The 23,040-nt window shown below is 35.6% G+C and overlaps 1 protein-coding gene across 1 annotated transcript in view; it reads left to right on the top strand.

Moving 5' to 3' along the window:
* The window catches only part of KCNH7 (potassium voltage-gated channel subfamily H member 7), a 456,073-nt gene extending 442,983 nt beyond the window's left edge, over positions 1 to 13,090 (top strand). Inside the window, exons 14-16 of the mRNA XM_065880238.1 lie at positions 3,777 to 3,945; positions 11,261 to 11,453; positions 12,821 to 13,090. Of these exons, the coding sequence (XP_065736310.1) occupies positions 3,777 to 3,945; positions 11,261 to 11,453; positions 12,821 to 13,090 (632 nt within the window). The remainder of the gene's footprint in view (positions 1 to 3,776; positions 3,946 to 11,260; positions 11,454 to 12,820) is intronic.
* The last annotated feature ends 9,950 nt before the right edge of the window (positions 13,091 to 23,040 follow it).

Below are 23,040 nucleotides of genomic sequence, written 5' to 3'. Positions count from 1 at the left end.
TCAAAAGAATATAACAGAAATGAAGGAAAAATAGGATGTTCTTGACCTGGCAGGATACAAAATTATGACACAGAGTAAGTAAATGTTACCTGTCATTGTCACCATTATTCAAAGTGACTATATCTGACGACAAAAGTTTTATTGAATCTAGGATGTTTAGGCTTTACATTTTTCCTGAGTTACTTTCCCTATATTATCAAATCAGCTTTTGCCATGACCCCAAGTTGAAGTAAGCTAAGAATATATGCAGATTTTCTCTGGACAATCTAAAATCTTGATGAAGTGGATGAAAATAGTACCTCATTTATCACAGTGGAAGAATGGAATATTAGATGTGATTACCAAACGTCCTGTTTTAGTTATTTATGAAAACGGATTCTGGGAGGTACTAAAAATTGAAACAGGTTGTATCATGGAAGGCAGACGTTCTGAAGAACTTGCTGAACCATCCTACTATTTCCAAGAGTCAGCATAACGGGGGCCTGACATTTTTCAAAATACTTTTTGTTGTTTTCCTCTTGCGTTTTAAAGTCTCAAGTGACAAGTCGTTAATGATACATTTTGGGGATTTGATTTGACTTTATAATGACTCTCGCTGATGGTGAATTCTCATGCGCTTCATCTTATATTTTGCTTTGCCACTTCTTCCAATTATTTTTAACTAGCTATTCTACATGCACAATAAAAGATAGTATTCTAACAGATCATTTTAATATCTACAAATTTTAATTTTCAAAAATTTACAATGCGATCCCTATTCAAATAAATGATTACCTTTAAAATTCATAGTTAAATATTCATGTCAATTGAATAAGCATGATTGATGTTGTTATAGAGTCTATCAGTGTGACACATGGTTAACCTGGATAATCAATACGATCAACCTATGGAGAATTCTAAAACTTTATTCACTGCAAATTTCATTCCCTAGTGAGTTTCTAAGGTGAGATACTGTGCAACGTTAAAGGGTTTGAATAAGATGTAGGGTGTAGCTGTAACTGCTGCAGCTTGAGCTCCTAAATCCCCACAAATTTTAGTTTTATGCCACTTACATTTCTAGCATTTGTCATGCTGAATTCAACAGAGGAGCACCTTTAGACAAAGCTGAAAAGAAAAAATTAAACTAAATGGACTCTGATCCTACTTAGATTGAGGTCAAAAGTTGACTGTAGGAAAATTGTGTACCCAGAGCAAAGTGAAAGTTTACTTTCTGTTCATCCATTTCTAGAAATGTGTCTTGCAACTATAGCAACATTTTCCAAGGCAACCAAGTGCAGATTTTTTCTGAGCTATATTTAGAAAGTATCTACAAGGATGTTCATTTTGATTAAGACTACTAAGCAGGACTTCCCCTTTGAACTCCTTTTTTCTTTCATATTGCTGTTAAAATAAGCTAATCACACATTACTGATTTTAATAAAAGAGTAAATTATCATCAAGGAAGACTTTACCCGATAGTTGACAATTATTCTTTTTTGTTGAGAGAAGACTATCAGGTTTTGTTCTTGAGCACTGAAGACAAACTAGAATCCTACGTAATTTATTGCATGGGATTCACCACTGTTGTTTAAAAGTCAGTTTATTATATATGATTTGAGAATGAGAGCCATTAGGCATAAGTGGAAATTCTCTAAGCTTTCTCAGCACAAAACTTCTGAGCATAATATGTAACTTCCATCCTATCAGTTTTTACTGTTTCTGTTTTATTGTCTAGCAAGAGGCTAGACAGGGAGAAACACTGGCATCCTCTGACCATTAGTAGGTGTGTTCTGAATATTTGTTTGGCGTTAATTCTCCAAAATTGAAAAGCTAGTGTACTAAGACATCATATTATTGTTTTGCCTTTTAAATAGAGTCACATGTCTGTGAATCATAAATCATACTTTTCGGTGAAAATCTGCTGATGTATTACTGCACTTAAAAGTTCAGCATTATCATTTTTTGATGTTCATTCTCATTTGTTGTGTTTGATTAAGTATCAAGGGTAACTATATATTGTCACTTTAAAAAGAACAAAACACCAGGCTTCCATAGTCTAAGGAAGCCTTAATCACAAAGAACTGTTCTGGAATTCATAGCAAGCTCTCTGAGGTCTGTTAGCCATTTCAATAGTACAGGGAACCCTGACCTTATATTTTTCTAATACTGTCTTTGGATATGCTAATCCCTTTGTTAGAGCTTCACCCATCTGAAGCCGAAATTGTAGGCACCTCAGTAGATATATCTGTGTATTCAGTGATAAAAGTACAGGGATAGAAAAACCATGAAGAAAAGATACAGAAATTGTGTCTGCTGCTGGAGGATAGGAGGTGCTTTTGAGCTATCTGACTGTACTTTTGGAGAAACTGTAGGAAAGGGACTTCAAGAAGTCCTACAAATCCTGTTCCTTGTTTCTAGAATCATAGCTAACCCTCCCCAAATCAGTTACTTTCTGTCCAATTTTTAAAATAGCCAAGGATATAAATTCCTTAATTTTACATACTTTTGTCAATGTTTAATCATAACTACTTGTCCAAAGGGGGAAAAAAAAGGCTTTCTATCAAAGCAAAATCACTTTTTGTTATTCAAGTCTATTTCCACGTAAAAATGAAGACCAGTTCTAGACAGTATTTTCCTCCCACCAGCCCTCCCAGCGAGGAAAAGATGCTCCTTCTTTATCTCTGAAATAAACTCCCAGCTCCACTGGTATTTTTTACTGGGTTTTATTTCCCAGCCTTTTAATCATTCTAAGTACTTCTCTAGATACGTGAAATGTAGAGGGGAAGAAAGCGTAGCAAAAGCCATCAAACTTTTATGGCAGAACTGAGAGGGAAAGTAAGATATTATATTTGCCCTCAAATAATGACAACTTGCAAATACAGATTGTAGGAGAAACGGTAAATTAAGTGAGGCTCAGAAAATGAATCTCTGTGAGGAAAATGATTAAAACCTTGCTAGACTGAATTCTTCAAGGGCAGGGCCTATGTTTTCTTCATCTCTAACTCCCCCACGTTTAGCAAAGTGTCTGGAACATAACAGACATGAGGACCATCTGAAAAGTGGACTTGAACAGATAAACAATATGTTTTAAAGTATAGCAGCATAAAAATATTCTAAATAGAAGAGTCCCAAGAAAAAGTATTGGAAATTAATGGACAGAATACGTTAAAGGACAGTGCAGAAGGAGCTACAAGGAAACATAAAAACATGAAATAATGTCATAGGACTAGAGACTTTAGGGCTCTTCCCATCTTTAATGGCTCATTGTTCCTTGGCTCTACTTTGAGTTGGGTTGGCCTAAGGGAATCCCTCTGAAGATCCTCACTTCCCCATGGCTGTCTCTTCTTGAGCCCCCTCTGAATCATGAAGTATGCAAATTATTCTGGGTGAAAGAGCCCTAAAATCTTCCACCTGAGGTGCAGCAGTACATACAAATGGTGCTGTTTCTTCCCAAATGTAAAAGCACAAAGTCATTGCTCTCTAACCAGAGTTCGGGGTTGACCATCCATGTTTTCCTCTTAGCACAAAATAGAAAGAAGACAAAATTGTATTCAAGACTCATAACTGGCTGTATGTTTTTATTCGTATGGAAATGGGTGTGGGAAGTGGCAGACAGGATCGGGGTGGATGAGATTCAGCTACCAATTGGTTGTGGCCCCTGGACATGTCCCTGAGTCACCCTGGTTCTCTGTCTTCCCGTTAAACTCCAAGATCCCTTCCTGCTTGTATTGCGGATGTCTCTGGAGCTACAAATGGGCACCCAAAGAAGTTGACATCCATCTTACCGTTTCCCACAGATATCGCTGACACCAGAAGCTGGGAAAGAGAAACTGCCGGAACTCAGGCTGATGAGTCTAGTCCCTCAGCGCTTCCGCGAGCTGCCTGGGGCATCTCCGAAACCGAAAGTGACCTCGCCTACGGAGAAGTGGAGCAAAGATTAGATCTGCTCCAAGAACAGCTTAACAGGTATAAGCAGTAGCTAGGCAAAGGGAAAACATAATCCAAGCCCTTAGCTGGGTCTGGCCTTACTCTTTGTAAATAGCAAATTCGTCCTACCATAGATGGCATATACACTTCTTTATACACTTACTTATTTAAAAGAAGACTACAAGTTGACAGAATTATTAATCTGTTTTTCAAAGAGCATTTACTTAGAACGCTTCACACCTTTGGCAGCATGAATCCTATTTTTTCTTTACTTGTCATAAAATTAGTATATATCATCAGCATTGGCTGCCTAAGAAACCTTTTTTATCCCCTCAAAATAATTCATATTTAGTTTGTTGACTAACACCCTTCCTCTTTCAATCCTCCTTTTGCACTTTTTGGCTGTTCACGGTAACTTAGTTATGCGGTACGGTATTTTTTTAAGAATACTGACAAAATGATTTAAACATTTAGTTTTTCAGCCAACTTGTCAAAAATATGATTGAGTTAAGAACCCAGATCCTCTCCATTTTCCCTCCATCTTTGATCTCTAACCTTTTAAGATAACAAATAAATTTTGGTTTTAGGAAGGATGGAACCCCTTAACCCAAATCTACATGGATTCCTTAAAATTAAACTGATCAGTGACATTCAGGGAAAAAAAAAAATAGATGTATAAGCATGATATTTCTTTAGTTGTGTTACATGTGGAAAGTGACCTCGATTCAAGGTAGTTTCCAGGACATCACTGGGCAAGGTATTCCAGTAGTCACAGACCGAAAACTGCATGGATTAAACTAAAATGTTCAAATCACAGGATTTACTAAATCAATTTAAAACACACAGTGAGTGATGAGGGGCTCCAGATGGGGTAGTTAACACATTTCTAATAAGTGCCATCCTGGTAAAAGAGCCATACAACCTGTATCCTGATTTATGCAATTATATATATATATATATATATATATATATATATATATATATATATATATATATATATACCTCATCAGCCTTCCAGGCTGAAGGTGTGGTTATGAGGACCAGAGTTTAGGTTTGCACAAAAGGGGTCCACAGATAAAACAAATTCCCCAGTGCCAATGACACACTTGCTCTATCACAGACATGTAAGGCCGAGTACACCTGGCCACAGCTGTGGCATTTCAGTTAGCCTGCCGAACAGCCATGTGTTTTATTGGTCTTTATAGGCAAAAAACGTGAGGCGTCAGAAGGAGATTATACTGTGTGTGTGTCACCAGTGGGTGACCAAACTTGGGGGTGGCAGTCATCTACCCAGAGGTGACAGGAGAATAATTTGTTCTTTCCATCTCTTTCCATGTATAAGCCATGCTCTGGTTTGTTACATCATATTTCGATTCTATCTTTGGGATGTCTTGCAGGTTGCTGCCATGCTGTGTGTATTTAATGCATCTTACGAATTCTGCCCATGTGTAGCAAGCTACTTGCTTACTTGTTCTCTATACTTACCACATTCTATGAGTTTTGTTTATACTACATAAGCTAGCTATCTATGCTTAATTTCTCTTCTGTGTTTTATCAATGCTGCTTGTAGTTTTATCGCTTTTTAAAATCTTTATGCCCGAATTGAACAGTGTCAGACAATACAGTAAACATAAAAATGTATGCACACACACATACATTACCATGAAAGATGAATTAGCAATTAAAACAGACAAAAGGAATCAGAAAACCTACAAATTTGTAAATTGAAATAAATTTGTATGCCTTAATTTCAAACAGAAGTATGACAATACTATATGAATTAAGGATTTAATTTTGTATTTTTTGTTTTCATGTAATTTAATCAAAGTTTAAAAGTTAAAAAACTGAGATCTATATCCCATTCTCAAGTGCCAAATGAAAGTCTTGTAAAATTGAAACTTATCTGAGAAACAAACTATCATTTACTTAGAGTCAGTAATTCCTAATTAAGGTTTAAGAACTTGACACGATCATACTTATTATTGCTCAGAGAAGCATATTTAGTTAATTAGTACATTTACTATCTCTCCCTGCTATTTATACCAAGCTACATTGATCTTTTAGCCATAACATATGTCAAAATATACACTGTACATGCAAAAGAATTGATAAAAGGGTGATCTCTGAACTTTAACTTCCTTGATTCCTGCCCATTCCTTTACTGTGAAACATATGGTATGCATTCAATTCCTGGAGTAAATGGGAAGATTACTGAATGAATGGATTAATGACAGGGACAGCAGTGATTTCTTCAGCATGATACTCACACAGCACTTGCAATTGGTTAGCCTAGATAAAGTCATAACTCTTCTACTTAACTACTAATAGGATGACTAGGTCAGGTCATTTAAGTTTCTCCAGCCTCAGTTTCTTTCTTTGACCTATACTGACCTGCATTACTGTTGTAAAGACTAAGGTAATACATGTGGAGAGTGTATATGCTACAAAATAGAAAGTGCTGTAATCAGGTAAAATATGATTATTTTTTCTGGCTGCGTCTGGTCTTCGATTTGGTGCGCGGGCTTCTCTCTAGTTGTGGCATGCGGGTTTTCTCTAGTTGTGGCATGAGGGCTCCAGGGCGTGTGGGCTCAGCAGTTGTGGCGCATGGGCTTAGTTGCCCCGCAGCATGTGGGATCTTAATTGCCCGACCAGGGATCGAACCCATGTCCCCTGCATTGGAAGGCGGATTCTTTACCACTGGACCACCAGGGAAGCCCCAGTAAAATATGATTAACAGTGAACTTAACTTCTATTATTGATGTTTGTCTGAGTATGTTCTCTTGCTTTTCATATGTTTCTGTGTTTCCTGATTTGGACCTTTCTTCTGGATGAAAATTGAGATTTTAAGATTCCCTTGTTGCCTCATCATGGATACCAATCATTGCTGCTAGTGTAAATCAAAGATTACTGAAAATACTTGCCTTTAATGTGTCCTGGGGCTGAAAGTGTAAACTTTTAAGGGCATATACATCCGGGACCCATTTGGCTAGTAACCGTACTTTAATACTAATAATTCTTATTACTTTATTACATTAGTTTTAGAATGAATTTTTTATGATACTTTTTTTCACAGCCAAACTGCAGCTAAATCTTTTTTGACATGTCCTAGTATCTGTATGTTTTTTAACATAATTATTTTCTTTGACTAACTTCTTCCTATTTAGCTCTGAAATTGTCACAAACATTTTATTGCCTGACTCACCTTAGCCTCTTTTGGGTTTAAAATCCAAAACATTGCATTTTTACTGCACTGCCATCTCCAAGAACCTCTTACCTCAAGTTTACTCTAGAAGGCAAAAGTATAGAAAACAAGTTTGAAAAGGGGAGCTCAATTTAGACTTCAACTTTGCAGGGTAAGAATCCTGGGACTCTTTCTAGAGTTGGGTCTACTCTGTTTAGCCTCAGTATTCTGTTCAAATGTAGTAGAACTGTGAATTCTATCCCATTTGTTTCGCCCAAATACACATATTAAGTACACAGTGCAATAAAAACAAATATAAATGGTCCATCTTGAATCGTCCTGGCCGCTGCTGCTTTTCTGCTTTAATGACCAATTAAACTATATGCAGGGTTAAAAGTTTACCTAAGAAATGTTCTTACATATTTATGTATTATGCCTACACATATACATATATCGGGAAATCACTAATTGTTGATCCAAAAGCAGTGCTTCTCAAACTTTAATGTGCTTTCGAATCACCTGGGGATCTTGTTAAAAGGTAGATTCTAAGTCTAGGTCTGGAATCGGCAGAGATTCCACATTCTAACAAGCTCTCAGATTTGACCATGCTTTGCATAGCGAGGCCCTAGAGGATGTAAAAGCTTTCAGTGATGATTCCATCCCTTGCAGAACTCTGTGCCTGGTACACTGTGGGTCTTTGCATAAGTGAATGAAAACATTCATTTTACACAGCTGTATAGCTATGCTGATGTAGGGGAAGAAAAATAAATTTTCCTCTACCTTTCTGCATTCTTGGCTGAAACCCCTATAATAAAAGACAGATTAATAAGAAAAAAACAAACATAAATTTATTAACATGTGTACCTCACGTACACATGGGAGATACTCAAGGGAAAATTAGTAACTCCCTGAGGTGCCTTAGAACTGAAGATTAAATACCATCTTAATAGGGAAAGGGGCTGGGGGATGTAGGTCTCTTAGAGGAGAATGAATGATCATTAGGAAGGTGAATGGGTCCTTAGAAGAATAGATGGGAGGTATGACAGTTTGTGACAAAGTGTGTCTCAGTGTGATGCCTCTTCTGTGACAAAAGTCGATCTTCCCTGGTTGTTGAAACTCCCAGGGAGGGGATTTATGACAACTGAGTTCCTTCTGGAAGATCTGCCTTTAGGCAGATAAGGGAAGTTCAGAGAAAGCTTTTCCCCACACTTGCTGTCCTCCAAGTGCCTACAGCTCAAAAGAATCAATATGCCAAAGTGGCTTGTTTTGGAGTGGCATATGCCTTCACTGACAAAAAAAAAAGTTATAAAATTGGGTTATTCTTTTCTGTTTTAAAGACAAAGCTGGACTTTTTCAAAATTCTCTGTAATTCTTCCAGAGTAGAGCAGATTACTTGTGTCATTAGAAGAGTCCATTCCAATTAAGCTGATAGACCCTAGCCATGAAACATGAAAATACAACCTATGCATGGTAAAGAAATTCCTCACTAAAGCTCTTCTTTGTTGAATGTTTTGGTCTGTTTGGGCTGCTATAACAAAAATACAATAGACTGGGTGGTTTATAAACAACAGATATTTATTTCTCAGTTCTGCAGACTGGAAAGTTCAAGATCAAACTGCTGGGAGATTTAGTATCTACTGAGAGCCAGCTTCCTGGTTCATAAGACGGCTGACTTCTCACTCTGTCCTCACATGGTAGAAGAAGGAAGGGAGCTCTTTGGGGCTCTGGTTTATGAGGCACTAATGCCATTCATGAGGGCTCTACCCTCATGACCTAATTAAATCCCACAGGCCACACCTCTTAATACCATCACATGGGGGGTTAGGATTTCACCATTAGCATTTCAACATAAACATTGAATCCATCGCATTGAACTACCCAAAATATCAGATTACTGGTTAATAAAACCAAACTAAGGTTTGATTCAAAGTCACTGCAAGAAGAGAGACCACCACCTAGACAGAGTCTGAAGTGTTATCTCAGAAGGGGAAGTAAGAAGTAGGATATATATAGGATTTTGGAGCCTGGGCCTTTCAAGGTGGGAAACTGAGTGGATCTGGGCAAAGTTCATAATATAATAGTTCAGAATTGATGGACACGGTGAAATGAGGACCTTGAAGCAAGTATGGATAAATAAAATTTGTTTGATTAAGCAAGTTTATTTGTTCAAAAGAGCAGATTGCTGTCTCCAGTGAGTTAATCTATAGAAATTTCCTGAAGGAGTAAAGTTATTTATTCCCTTAGACTTATTTTTCCCAGGCAGAGTTTTCCTGGAACAACTAGGTCATGTTGACAGAGGTGGTCTGCTGTCTTAGCTAAGTCACGTTGACACAGTCTTGTTCTCACCCTGCACCAGCATGTGATGGTCTTGTGTTCGGGAATCCCACTCATGGTAGCATGTTGCTATTACACACTTCCAATAGGTTTTTCCCTCATCGACACTATTCAAATAGATAGAATCTATGAGACAGAGATCCTGTTTCTTGGAGACCCCTGCTGTTTGACAAAGGTTTTGTGAGGACTCAAAATCGTTATCATAATTTTTGACTCTCTTTTGGGTCTTGAATCCCATTTGTTGATGCAGCTTTCATTATTCCATTCCCCACGCCCAGAGCCTTTTACATGTAATGTGTAAGCCACCCCCTAAATATTCAATGCTGTTAATGATGGGATAAATTCATACAGAAATATTTACAATGGATGTAGAATTTTCCTTGGGGACTCAGAGGAGAGAGAAATTCATTCTGAATAAGGGAAGATTTGGGGCTGCAGATAAAAATTTGTGCCGTACCTTGAAGTGTGAAAGAAAAAAATTGATGCATAATAAAATAACGAGTCTCCTCTGTTTAGGTGGCACCATAAACATATTAGATCGGAACAACGGGTAACAAATAGATACATAAACTAGTTGATAATTCAAATTTTCTTTTTCAATGTGTGGTTTTGACATTTGCAAGGCACAATCATGTATAATTTATAGCTATTTATAGCTATTAGACACTAAGCCCTATGGCTATATATACCAAATATAGAAAACCTGCACAAATCATGTGTTATCAGGATTCTCAGAAGGAAGGTTTGTAGTGTCAATGTTAAAAACTAAAAGGAAAAAAATGATTTTTTCTCATGTTGTCCAGGTTTATTCTCTTCTCTCAAATCAAAGGCTAAGTTCTCTCCACTTTGAATTTCACAAATGCAGCATGTATGTAACTGAGCAAAATTAGTCTATCATTTTAAATTTTTGGTAAGATTTACCTTTTCCTTGTATTTTTCACTGAAACAAAATAGTAAGCACAAATAAGTAAAGAGTTAAAAGTTTTCTAAAGAGGCATATGGTCCAAATTTTCTGTTCTTATACCCACAAAATCCTTTTTTAATACTGTTAACACATGCAAAGGAGGGGAATCAGATCCATTGTATTTTGCTATCTTTCCCTTGAATTTTAATTTAAAATGAGAATGAAATTAACAGGCCAGTAGGCTTCTTGTGAGCTTTAGGGATAAAAAATGATCAGACTGGTATTTTGCAAGCCAGATGGGTTACAGAAGCAAGTGAACTTTTATGTTTGGTCTGTTTCTTAATTACCAAAGGCTCCAACCTGTAGATGGGAAAGGAATTTAGCATTTGACAGTACTTAACATTAAGGAAAGAATACAATGAATGATATACAATATTTGATGTTTATAGGAGACAGGTAAAGTAAAATATAGATAATATAAATTCGGAACACATAAGAAATTAACCAGTTGTTGCAGCTATAAGAGAAATGTGCTATGAAATCTTTTTAAACAGTAAATAAAATGTTCACAAGAAACTGACCAAAACCTGATAAAAAGCACAGAGAATGACTGATTAAAGATGGATTCTGAATGCGTTTTACATTTTGAAATCTATAAAGCTTAATTGTAAAAATGCAATACAATGTACACTGTGAAAATGTAGCCTCTTCAGTCAGCTGTTTCTTTGTTAAGATCAACGAACAGGAAAGCAACGATCTTTATCAGAGCCATTAGTGGGATATAGAAAGTGAGCATCTCCGTGCTCCCTCTCCTGTCCTTCTTGTTTAAAGCAGGGCCGTAATTCTGTTCTTTGGTGGTGCTGCAATTTTCTCAAATGCTTTGCAATCCTGGACAATTTTAGGACTGTCTTCCCCCATTTCTGTCTGTCCTGCAGACTTGAATCCCAAATGACTGCAGACGTCCAGACCATCTTACAGCTGCTGCAGAAACAAACCACTGTGGTCCCCCCAGCCTACAGTATGGTAACTGCAGGAACAGAGTATCAGAGACCCGTCATCCGCCTGATGAGAACCAGTCATCCGGTAGCATCCATCAAGACGGATCGAACTTTCAGTCCTTCCTCACAAGTGAGTATAGATAGCGTATAACCAAGAGTGTCTCTCAAAGTGTGTTTCCAGGGACCACCTGAATCAGAATCACCTGGGCTGCAGTGGAAAATACAGATTCTCATCCCCATCTCTGTTTTTCCTCAACTAGAACATCTGGGAATGAGCCCTGTAATCTCCATCTTAAACAAGCTCCCCAACCCCGACCTTAACCCCCGATTCTTTTGCTCATTTAAACTTTGGGAACAATGGACCTAGAAGAATGATCTTAAAACACTAGTATTTTTTTTTTTAAAGAAAAAGCTTTTTTTCAAATATCAATCTACTTAAGTTTATAAATGGTAGAGCTTTGAAAGCTAAGGATTAGCCCTGGGTCCAAAAAATGCTTCAAATAAAGGTTTGTAATTTGCTCTAATGACAAGAGGCACCCTTGAGCAGGGTCTCAGGAAGGAAGGGGCAGAGAAATAGCAGCAATAACAAGCAATAGCAAGACCCGAGATCCAAGTGCAATCAGACTAGTAACCACATCTGTGCCCCACCCATCACCAGTGAGCTCTAAACTTTTCTCACCTTGGTGATGGTAAGAGGAATGTTAGTGTCCTTATCTTTCCTCTGAAGTCCTGTGAGGAACCCTTTGAATTATGTTAATATGAAAAGTCCAACTCCTTTGGAATTCTATTTTGGGAATCATTCTTAATTACTTAAACACTGTGGCCAAACTGGACCTAAGAACAATGATTTAAATAAGAATTTACAGCACTATCTTGTAAAAACTTTTTTAGAAGTTTGGGAATTGAGTGCAAAATGCTCTGGGGAATGAAACTATATTAATAGCATGAGGTAATGTGACTGAAGGAAAATAATGCAATTTTTCTGAAATATGAAAGCATAGATTAATTTATCTCGAGTTTTGAATGGCTGGGAAACATGCAAAACCATGTACTTTGTTTTTTGCTTTCAGTGGATTTAGATAATATTTTCTGCCAAGGGATGGGTGATTTTCCTTCCTTTCTTTTTTCTTTCTCCTTGTTCTCCAAATGTACTTACCCAATGACCCACCTTTTTGATCCCAGTTTTGTTGGGAATTATGAATTAAAACTCATCTGGAAAACTCAATGTGAAATATTGTGTTTAAAATAATAATAATAATAATCTGATATGGCTTCGAAGTAAAATTAAAGATCTTGGAATGGTTATATAGGATTATCTAAACTGATACCTGACCTTCAGTATCTTGACCCACCTTTGAGAGGGAAAGCTTGGTTAATACCACTAATCAAATACAGATTTATGGAAAAAGAAACATGTTTAGATTTCATGAGTGTAATTTTAGAAATATATCCAAATGAATTATAAAAGCATGTTTTCTTCTCTTTTCTTTCTATCAGTGTCCTGAATTTCTAGACCTTGAAAAATCTAAACTTAAATCCAAAGAATCCCTCTCAAGTGGGGTGCATCTGAACACAGCTTCGGAAGACAACTTGACTTCACTTTTAAAACAAGACAGTGATCTCTCTTTAGAGCTTCACCCCCGGAGGCAAAGAAAAACTTGCCTTCATCCAATTAGGCATCCTTCTTTGACAGATTCATCCCTAAGCACTGTAGGAATCTTGGGTCTTCATAGGCATGTTTCTGATCCTGGTCTTCCGGGGAAATAATCATTTTGTACTATTTATTCCACATACAATGTAAGTGCTTTTAATGGCTGATTTCCTTTTTTGTATTTAAATCCTCTCTACTTGACTCAGGGGCTCACAAGTTACCATTATATGCAAAAGTACTGTATATTTTCCTAAATTGAAGCTTGTAAGGTAAAATTGAGCAGTTAGGATGTAAATATATCTATGAACTCTTTTGTTCCAAATGTTAAAACTGCCAGCATCTCAAGGCACCTTATTTTTTATTTTTATTTTTTAAATCATGTGCATGTTAGGAAACTCCAATTTCTCTTGCATGGAGACTCCTATTTACTGCTTTTACTAAACCCATACTTTGTAATGAAAATGCCTTCCAAGCAAATAAGAAAGCAAAGGATAAAACTGTTCATGGGTGCAACTCAGATGATCCTCAACTCATGGAAGTTCAAGGGGGAGATAGGGAACCTTGTCACTTTTGAGGACAGATACCCTTCTGGATTGAGATGTTTATAGTAAATTACATTCATTCCTGCACGCTAAAAAATATATATATATATACAGTTTTAGAGTTATAAATCTCTGACAGTAGAGGAAACCGTGTCCAAATACATGAATATAGGCCAGCTTTAATGAGGACAAAAAGGCCTTTCTATTTAAAATTCTGTCTCTAACTGAATTCACAAACTCCCTAAAATATTTTCCACTGGCATGTTTCCTTGAATGCTCAGAAACAAGTTTCTCTAATTTTTCTTTTTCTTTGGTGGCGGGGGTGGGGTGGGAGGGATTCTTCTTCAGAACTGCTAAAGTGCTACAGACGCAAACTGATATCCACAGCTTTCTTCTGACTTATATTTTAGGGCAATCCTGAATTTGATCAAAAGAGTTTATTGACGTACATTGTTTTCTTCCCCCCAAAACGTACAATTTTAGTGGATTTGTGTGGCGAAACTAGCTTCCATGAAGTATATGCTGTGCTATGGCTTTCTAATCCCGGCTGTAAAAGAACAACGTGCATTTACCTACGTATAAAGAAAATGCACAAATTTTAAAATTTTAATTTTATTTGGTTACTCAAATACATTTGCTAATCAAAGATTAAATGAAAATCTATCCTGTATGGATTGGGCTGAATATATATTGACTCCAGAATATCAGAATATACCATGGAATATATTTTAATATATTCGACTGTTAGATTATTTTGGGGGAGTGGTGGTATATGCCTCTCATACAATCAGGGTACAGAAAAATTGCAAGCTAATTTAAGATTCTGATTAGTCAAATTCTAGTTGAGAAATTTTATTTTTCAATTCATTTGAATACAATTTTTAACTTATTATGGACTGGCCCATTGTATCCTCTCCTTCTGAACAAAATTGTGAAAATCCTTCAAAGTTTCTTTATCCTTTACTAATTTTTATACTCACATATATTTTTAAAGAGACATTATATCTGTATATGTTATTAAATGGATTAATATCTATCCCTCCAGGATAGAAATATAATCTATTGACTTACTTTTACCTTTGACACTAGAATATTAGTTTCAGATACAAGCAATTTATTTAAATTTACAAAAACTTGGCACTACTTAAAATATGATTAAAGCAACCTTAAATTACTCCATATATGTTTTCTAATGGTTCCATAAATTGCTAATCTGTAGGGGGATGCAATCTGTAGGTACAGGCATGTTCTTATCCCTGCTAAATTTCTGCAGACAAAAACATTGATGAAGTACACATGACAGAATGACCAGTCAATTCAATAGAAGTATAATTCTTCTAACCAGCTTTCCAAACCATTTGGTGTTATGCAGATAGAAATTTGGGGACTAACCAATGCTTTCTTTTCCTCATTCAACAAACTTTTATGGGTACCTAGCAGGGAAGAGAGAAATGGCTGCCTCTGATTCAGAGGACAACTTAGGGATTCTACTTCCGTATTTAGGCAGATCTGTGCAGCTGCAACAAGTTTCATAAGGATTGTCAGGCCACGCTCCAGAGAAATTCAGAATGAATTCACCAGAGGATGTTCATTTGTAGAAGGAGAGGATTTGGCAGGTGAGGAATTTAGATCTGATTGTTTGATTAGTGAACGCTTCAGCTGCAACATTGGGTATGACATGCATAAAATTCAGCCTTCCACACATAGTCTCTGTACTTCTTTATAAAAACTAAGCACGAAGAAATAGGAAGATGGGGACGGGTGTGCAAGCATCCAGATTGTTTAAATTCTAGTATAACATAAACCTTTTTTCTTCTTAATTCCTCAACATAAAAGAATTGCTTGATAAAATCTCAGGGAGTTGGACAGGATTAGGAAGGCCCATTCCTACAGGATATTAGCTTTAAAAGAGACCAAGCAGTATAAAGATGTGGTGAGTCAGGCATAAAAGTCAGAAGACTTAGTAGTTACAATGACTTAAACCAAAGGAATTATCTTCATTTACAAGATTCATCCTCTTGTCCTAGCCGAACTAATGCCTGAAGTCACTGTCACTTTCCCCATGGGCGGTAGCAAAAACAGTCTGAGCCCTCCATCTTGGGACCCTGCTGAGAGCCAGGTTTCACTGCTGTAGCTTTAACAGCAGTATAGCAACCGCTCTCCTTCTAGGTAATTAAAAGCACTAACATAATGCTTTTTGCCTTCCACCTAAAAATAATATTTATATTGATATAAATATTTATATTTCAAATAATATATAATATTAATATTTAGGTCTCCAGGCCTAAATAAAATGACATCTAATATCTAAAGTTTATTTGGGTTAGATGTTTTCTGATGGTATTATTTGCTGGGCAGAGATCTGAAAGACTTATCAGATCTTACCCTCCTATAGAGGAGTCCCATACTCTTAATTAGCTGAGAAAACCAGGAATGAAAAACGCTGAAGCAATGTCCTTGTAGGGTTTTTAAATAATCACTCATTCAACAAACATGGGAAGGTAGGGGCACATCTGGGACAGTACAGTTTCTTAAGTCCATTATAATGGGTTGGTCATCAGAGTTGAACTTTTTGACTCTTCTAGTCAGAACGTAAGGAAACCGAATCAGGCCATAGTAGAATTTGGTGTCAGGTTTAATGTGTGTATGAGGGTTTAATGTATGTTACTCACAAGGTCCTTTTGGAGGTTGATCCTTAGCAGTGGTTCTCAAATGCTTAAAAGAACAAAGTCCTAATACAAATGTTATTTTAAAATCCCATCATATATTATCTAAGGAAAAAATTGATCACCTGATCTGCCTATCTAAAATAAGAATTATTAACAATAGTATCTGTCCTCTGAATGCCTTTCATGGTTAAAGAAAGGAATCTGGTAGAACTAGTTACTAAAAGTGAATTGGAGTTTTTCAAATGGGTTATCCATGGTTAAAACCAAAAGTAGATCAATTATTTAAGTGGATTTCTAACTGTAAATTGTTTATAAATTACAAAAAAAACTTAAATGTTATTCGATTTCTAATCACATTTTTTGCAGTAAAACAAATGTGTCTATCATGTGAGTTCTAAGAGGCACCTGAAAGACAGGATGATGATATCCTTAAGGGAGGCCCTCGAATTAGCTGCACTAGCTCCAACCACCTGGGAACTTGTTAGAAACATATTTTTGGGTGTCACCCGTACCTATTAAATCAGAAGCTTTGGGGGTGGGGCCAGTAATCACATTATAACAAGCCCTTCTCCATATGATTCTGATTCTGATGCATGTGAACACTTTGAGAATCACCCATACAGGGTTCTGTGGTCAGACCAACTTGGGTCTCAGCATGAGTTCTTCCATTAATAGCTGTGTGACCCTGAGCAAGTTAATTAACCTCCCTGAGTCTTTTTCCAGAGATAATGGTACCTGCCCTGAAGACACCTGAGGAGGAAATGAGATAACATATAGGAAAGTGCCTGGCACGTAGTAGGTGCTCAAAAATGCTAGATTCTTTGGCTCTCATCCAGGAACATAACATTATGTTCAATCAGGAAAACAAACAATTTCCCACAATTTAGCTTTTGCACAACGTGCAATGTCTCCAGCTAAATAGCTGTTACCGAGACTAAAGTTTTCGATTCAGAAAAACTCAAGTGTAGCTATTGGTGTCTCTCTCCTAATTGTATTTTGCACTATTAGGTTTATAGCTTTAAAGTAATACTATTCACAATAGTAATTGTGAGACTATGAATCTCATCTTTGCAAACGTATCTACTCTGAAGTGATGTTAAATGCCAAGTGTGCAAAGATGATCTGTTGAATTCAGTATGACTAGAATGTATTCCGTGAAGACTGGCTCACTAAGGAAGCCTCTTTACATCCATGATAGTTCCCAAATGGATATTTAAAAATAATTTTCAAAGTACAATTTTGGAAGAAAATAGTGTTTTTTCAGAAAATAGGATTTCACAGTTGTAATGGCTCTTTTCAGGCATCTAGGCCCACTCCCTCATGGCACAGACATTAATTACACAGACGCAGCCTGCCTAAGCTCAGTGTGCAGTGGCAGCAACGGCAAGAGACTCAGTGTGGTAAGCCTGAATTCAGATCCTACCTCCTCTACTCACTGTCAAGACAGACCCTCAGTGAGCCCCAGTATCCAAAACTATAAAAATGAGACATCTTAAATATCTTGAAGGGGTGTTGAGGGGTCTCTGAAATATATTTGTGGAAGTGCTTTGTAAACCACAAGGCACCGTAAAACTGTAAGGTCATCGTGTGACTTATGCGTCATCACAAAGGTGGTGGTCTTGTGGTACCAGTGCAGTAGCACTACTTAGGTCTTCTAAAAACCTTTCAGTGCTCTTTCCCCTGCCTGACACTGCCTGCATTTAACCTTTATGACAAAAATCTATAGGGTGTTTCTCACACAACTCTCAAAGATGCATCTGATCAGAGGAGAACGCCAGCATTAGGGAAGCTTCCTCTGCCATAGCACCCCAATATTTGTCAAATATTACATTTGTCCAAGATCCATAAAATTACATTTGCATTGTAATTGTTTTCTAGGTATGCAATAGCTTCCCCTTCTCCCTCTCACCTGTTTTCATTTAAAGGTGTTTTTCTTGTGGTTCTCGTTAACTTACTATGCAGTGATGTCAACCTTTTAAAAACTAAATGGATTGTGTTTTTAAATGCTTTATAAAGCATTAGGTATTGTGAGTGATCAGTGCCCAAGCTTACAATAATTCATTACATGCTCTTGTGGTACAAACACACTTTAAGAATATGCAATACACAAAAGACATGAATTATTAATAACTATTAATAATTGACAGCATAAAAGAAATTATTACAAGGCTTATATAAACTATTAAATGGGGGTTGAGAGAGATGTCTAAAATTTATTTAAAACTGACACATTATTACTATGAATAGAATAACACATCTCGAGGAATGCAATGTTAAGAACACAGAACCATAAAATTGACCAATTGCATTTTTCTTCCAATCATAATCCAACTTTTAAGTGAGAATACCAAGAATTAATACAGAAATGCTCCCAATAAAATATTTTTATTTTGAGAAGTGGCAATATTAACATGGTTATTCTTGAAAAGCTAGTATCAAAACCCAGATGAATTACTGAATTGCAGTCATGACATCTGTGACTTACATTAGTTCATTTATATTTTGAGAGACACAAAATAATTTAGCACAGCTGTGGTTTTAAAGTACTATATGTTTTACCTATGTTCTTTGTACTTCCACTGTCTGTATATTAATGGCGTTTTTAAGTTGAAAATAATCAAATAATCACAACTGTTAACATTTAAACTGTATTTGTTAATACTGACAATATATTGTTTGAGTATTTGAGAAAATTCCACACAATTCCATCATTCTTATGTTATTTAGGTGTAAAATTCAAAGGTCAGTAATCTTATAATTAACTCCTCCAAAGAGCCTCATCAAAATGGCCCTGTAATTACAATAGCACTGAAATAATATGGTACTCTTTTTCCAAATATTAAGGAAATAGGATAAAAATATTGGGGGATCCCTAGTTTTTAATCTCCTAGGCACCTGCCAATTTTAATTAAAGGCATATTACCTATTTTTAGCTGAAATTTGTGTTCTATAATTTTGTTAGGAATATGTATACCAGAATGTTTGCCAGTTAAAAAATAATACATTTCAAACAGTAATGTGTGTAATTACTTGAAAACGTCAGTCATCTGATATAAAGAAGCTCGCTCACATTGGTTAAGTAGTAGTACTTTGGAATGCTTTACACGTAATGAAACAATCTACCAAAACACGTATATTTCCTAGTCTTTATGCACATAGCGTAGCATGAAATCATGATGCTTTTGAAATACTCTGCGCAGAAGTATTTATTTTTTAGCAAATATTTTCTTCAAAGATTGGTATGTGATATTGACAGTGTAATCTACTTGCACAACTAGTTTTGCAATAACCTTCCACAAATAACTGTAAATAAGAAAACTGTAAATTTCATGTAAAAATGGTTGCAAATTTTTGGTAGCTAAAAGTGTACAAGTTGTATTGAAAATATAGTATATATACATAATTTAAGAATGAAGCATATAATTTCTGATCTATTTATACATGAAAATTCAAGAATTTGTAAAAGAAATTATTTTGGGGAAAAAGAAAGTAAATCTCATTAGCTACTTAGGATACTTTTATTAGAGAAGCCAACTCTTTCCAACATTTTGCTAGGTACAGCGATAGATACAGGCATGGTGGTGCTGATGTATTTCACAAAATCACATAATTGTAACAGTGCTACAGTTTTACTGAGTTCCACTGAGGCGCTAGTAAGCTGGACTGAGTGGTAAAAAGCATTAAATCTCAAATTAAAGAAACATAAAAACACTGCACTTCTTGCCTGTTGAGAACACAACAGTAACTTACTAAAACATTTATTGTTTGATTATTTAAAATTTCTGATGGCTAATCAGGCTCTAACATGCATGTGAGACAAAGTTTTTCATAATGTATGCTTGATACATATTTTTCATCTAGAATGAAAATACTGGGATATTATTTTCATTTGCCTAAGTTTCATACATTCTTAATTCTTCCCCTGGAATCATTTATCTATTACTTTTTAAAACATCAAACTATCTTCAAAGAAAACTTTTTTAAATAAAATTGGTTAATCATAATATGGCATGTTTTAAGCTAAGGGCTGTTTAGTCTGTTTAAGGTTGAGAATACCTACCATTCATTTTTAACGTTTAAAAAACCAAGAGAACATTCCCTACTTGATAAATAAAAAATGAAATCAGAGTAGCAGAAAGCACTGCATTGATATCTACAAGTGAAGCTGATTAGAAAATAAGAATCAAAGTATGAAAAAGCAAAATATTTAAAAACTTAGTCTCTTGCCTTGAGATAAATTGGGGGTAATGCATTTAGATAGCTTTGGGCAATTAAATATGTATCCACAAGTTCAGTTAATCCGAAAATCATTTTTAAATGGCCTATAATTTTCAAAAGAATATGGATCTTCAATTAGTATGTTTCTAGAACATCCATACTAGCAATGTTCAGGTTATCCTTTGCAATTTCAGTAATCATAACAAGATAAAACGTGATTAAATACAGTCAACTAAAATGCAAATGACTATGTGTATATCTGTAAAGTACATATTCATATTTTTACGCTTATGGGAAAAGGTCGCACCCACACACACACACACACAGTATCAGAAGGGGTACTAATTCCTGGCATACTTGTCTCTGAATATAGGTATTAAATGACCTAGACCAATTCTTCTCACTCCCTGTAAGATTTCCAAATTGCCACCATCTCTGATGTTGCAGAAGGGGCACACCTAAAAACGTAAGTAGCACATAGGCAAGGAGCCTACTCATTCCCTCTGTGGCACATCATAGTAGCATAGAAGTGCCACCAAGGTCTACTTACTATATATTCAGATATAGAAGCACGTCTGAGTTTTGAATGCTCAAAATGTAATACACAAAGCTGCATATTACCAAGCTACATGGGTAAAACGAATGTTAAGTAATATAAGGCTCTTTTCTTTACTATATGTTTTTTAAAATAAGTAGAAAAAGACATGGCAAGAAACAAAAACGCAGGTTTCCCAGCATTCAAATACTGAGCTGATAGTGAGACAGAGAAATTTTTCATAACTTTCCCAGTTTTCTGGCAAGTAGTTTTGTGCTCAGAGTTCTAAGTTACAGGACAATTTGAATTCAATATGGACATATGTGATGTTCTGATCTTATTCTAGACTACAAATTATCTGAACAGTAGTCATTTAAAATCCTGCCTGCATTCATCACTATAATAACAGAAATTCTAAATATTTATTTTTTCTTTGTATCATCTAATATTATTATGAAGTCAAGATATACTCTTAGATGATAACTTAGCATTGTACATTTATTTCAAAATGCTTAATTTACTATGAAAATGATTTGATTAAGACCAACAGAAATGTGATCTTTTAATACAAGTTTCAGAGTAATCAAACACCCATGGTTGCATTTTAAAGTTTAAAAGAAAAACCTGAAAAATGTATTGAATTTTACTCACTAGATTTAATTTACCAGATTTTGACAAATCTATTCCTATTAATTTCCCAGAAAACTGCTACAAAGAAAACATATCATTTATGAGTCTGTCAAACATAAAAGGACAAAGAAAAGCACACTTCTGACAAGTAGTATTTCTTTTGTTTGTCGTTTAGTAATGCCATAACAGGTGAACTTGATTTGTATATTTAAAGAAATCATCACAAATTAATTTTTTTATGTTCTTAATTACACAGATTTTAACTACATTGATAAATTTTACTTTCTTCCAGGGTAAATGCCTTTTCTGGAAATAAACATATCACTTGACATTTTTTTTATTACTTTCTGTTTCTGAATTCATGCTTGATAGATCAATTGAACGCAGTCCTTGAAATAACATTTAAAGTGGACCAAATTAAGATTCCAATAGTGTTAATCTCCCCTTGATGTAATTTAAAATGTGTAAACTGCCACTCGAAATAGAAGTGTAATTCCTGACATTTAATCATTTGGCAGTCTTTTAGGCATAGGTGAATTACTGCACTGTTATTTGAACTGAAGCATCTCATAATATATATGTAACAGATTTTGTATGATGCAAAACTTTACAGCAAGCTATTTGAATGTTTATTAAAAAAATTCTCAAAATGACATGGAAACATGTTTATTGGATAAATAAAAGCACTTAGACATTAAGAGTGTACATTATTCAATAATTTACATCATCATAAGAAAACTGGGGCATGAGTTAACCAGTACAAACTACCAAACTATATTCATATTCCAGTCATACTCCCTGTAAAACTATTTAATTTTTACCTTAGTAATGGATGTCTGTTTAATTATTTTAAAGCATCAAAAATGTGAACTGCATTTCAGCAAAAAAATCCTAGTAATATATTCTCTAAGGCTAATGTTTATGTAATTATCTATCTAATGTAAAGTGCAAAGAACTGTCTGACAACTGGGCTGGATTGGCATGGAACATTAGTTTTGCTAAGAGGAAGGGTTCTGTGGTTAAAAAAAAAAAAAAAAGTTCGGAAAAAACTGGGTCAAATAAAATTAAATGAGATTTTCTGTACCTTAGGCTTTATTAAGCTCCCTGAGGAAGGTGAGACTTTCCCAAATACGTTTGGTCATGGAAACTCCTTCTTCACAGACCTCCTATGACCAAAAGTCATAGGAACACCTTTGGGAAAGGATGACTTAGAGAATTGTGTGAAGAAGTTCTAACACAAAGTGTCATTTGGCAAAACTTATATGAGTCATGTCAAGCCATTTAAAAAGTTTTACCTCAACTATGAGCATCCAAATAAGGAAAATTATAATTGACCTCAGAATAGGACGGTAACAACCACCTGTATAAATCGGATGTTAAGATTCCATGCTACTGAGTCATAGTATCACCCTTATTCAACATGAATGATATACAGTGTGTTTACATTAGCTTTTTCCTACAACACTTCTAAT

The sequence above is a fragment of the Phocoena phocoena genome, chromosome 7 (genome assembly GCF_963924675.1).
Source record: "Phocoena phocoena chromosome 7, mPhoPho1.1, whole genome shotgun sequence".
Classification (NCBI taxonomy): domain Eukaryota; kingdom Metazoa; phylum Chordata; class Mammalia; order Artiodactyla; family Phocoenidae; genus Phocoena; species Phocoena phocoena.
The sequence above is the reverse complement of the archived record's forward strand: the minus strand, read 5'-3'. Positions and strand labels throughout refer to the sequence as shown.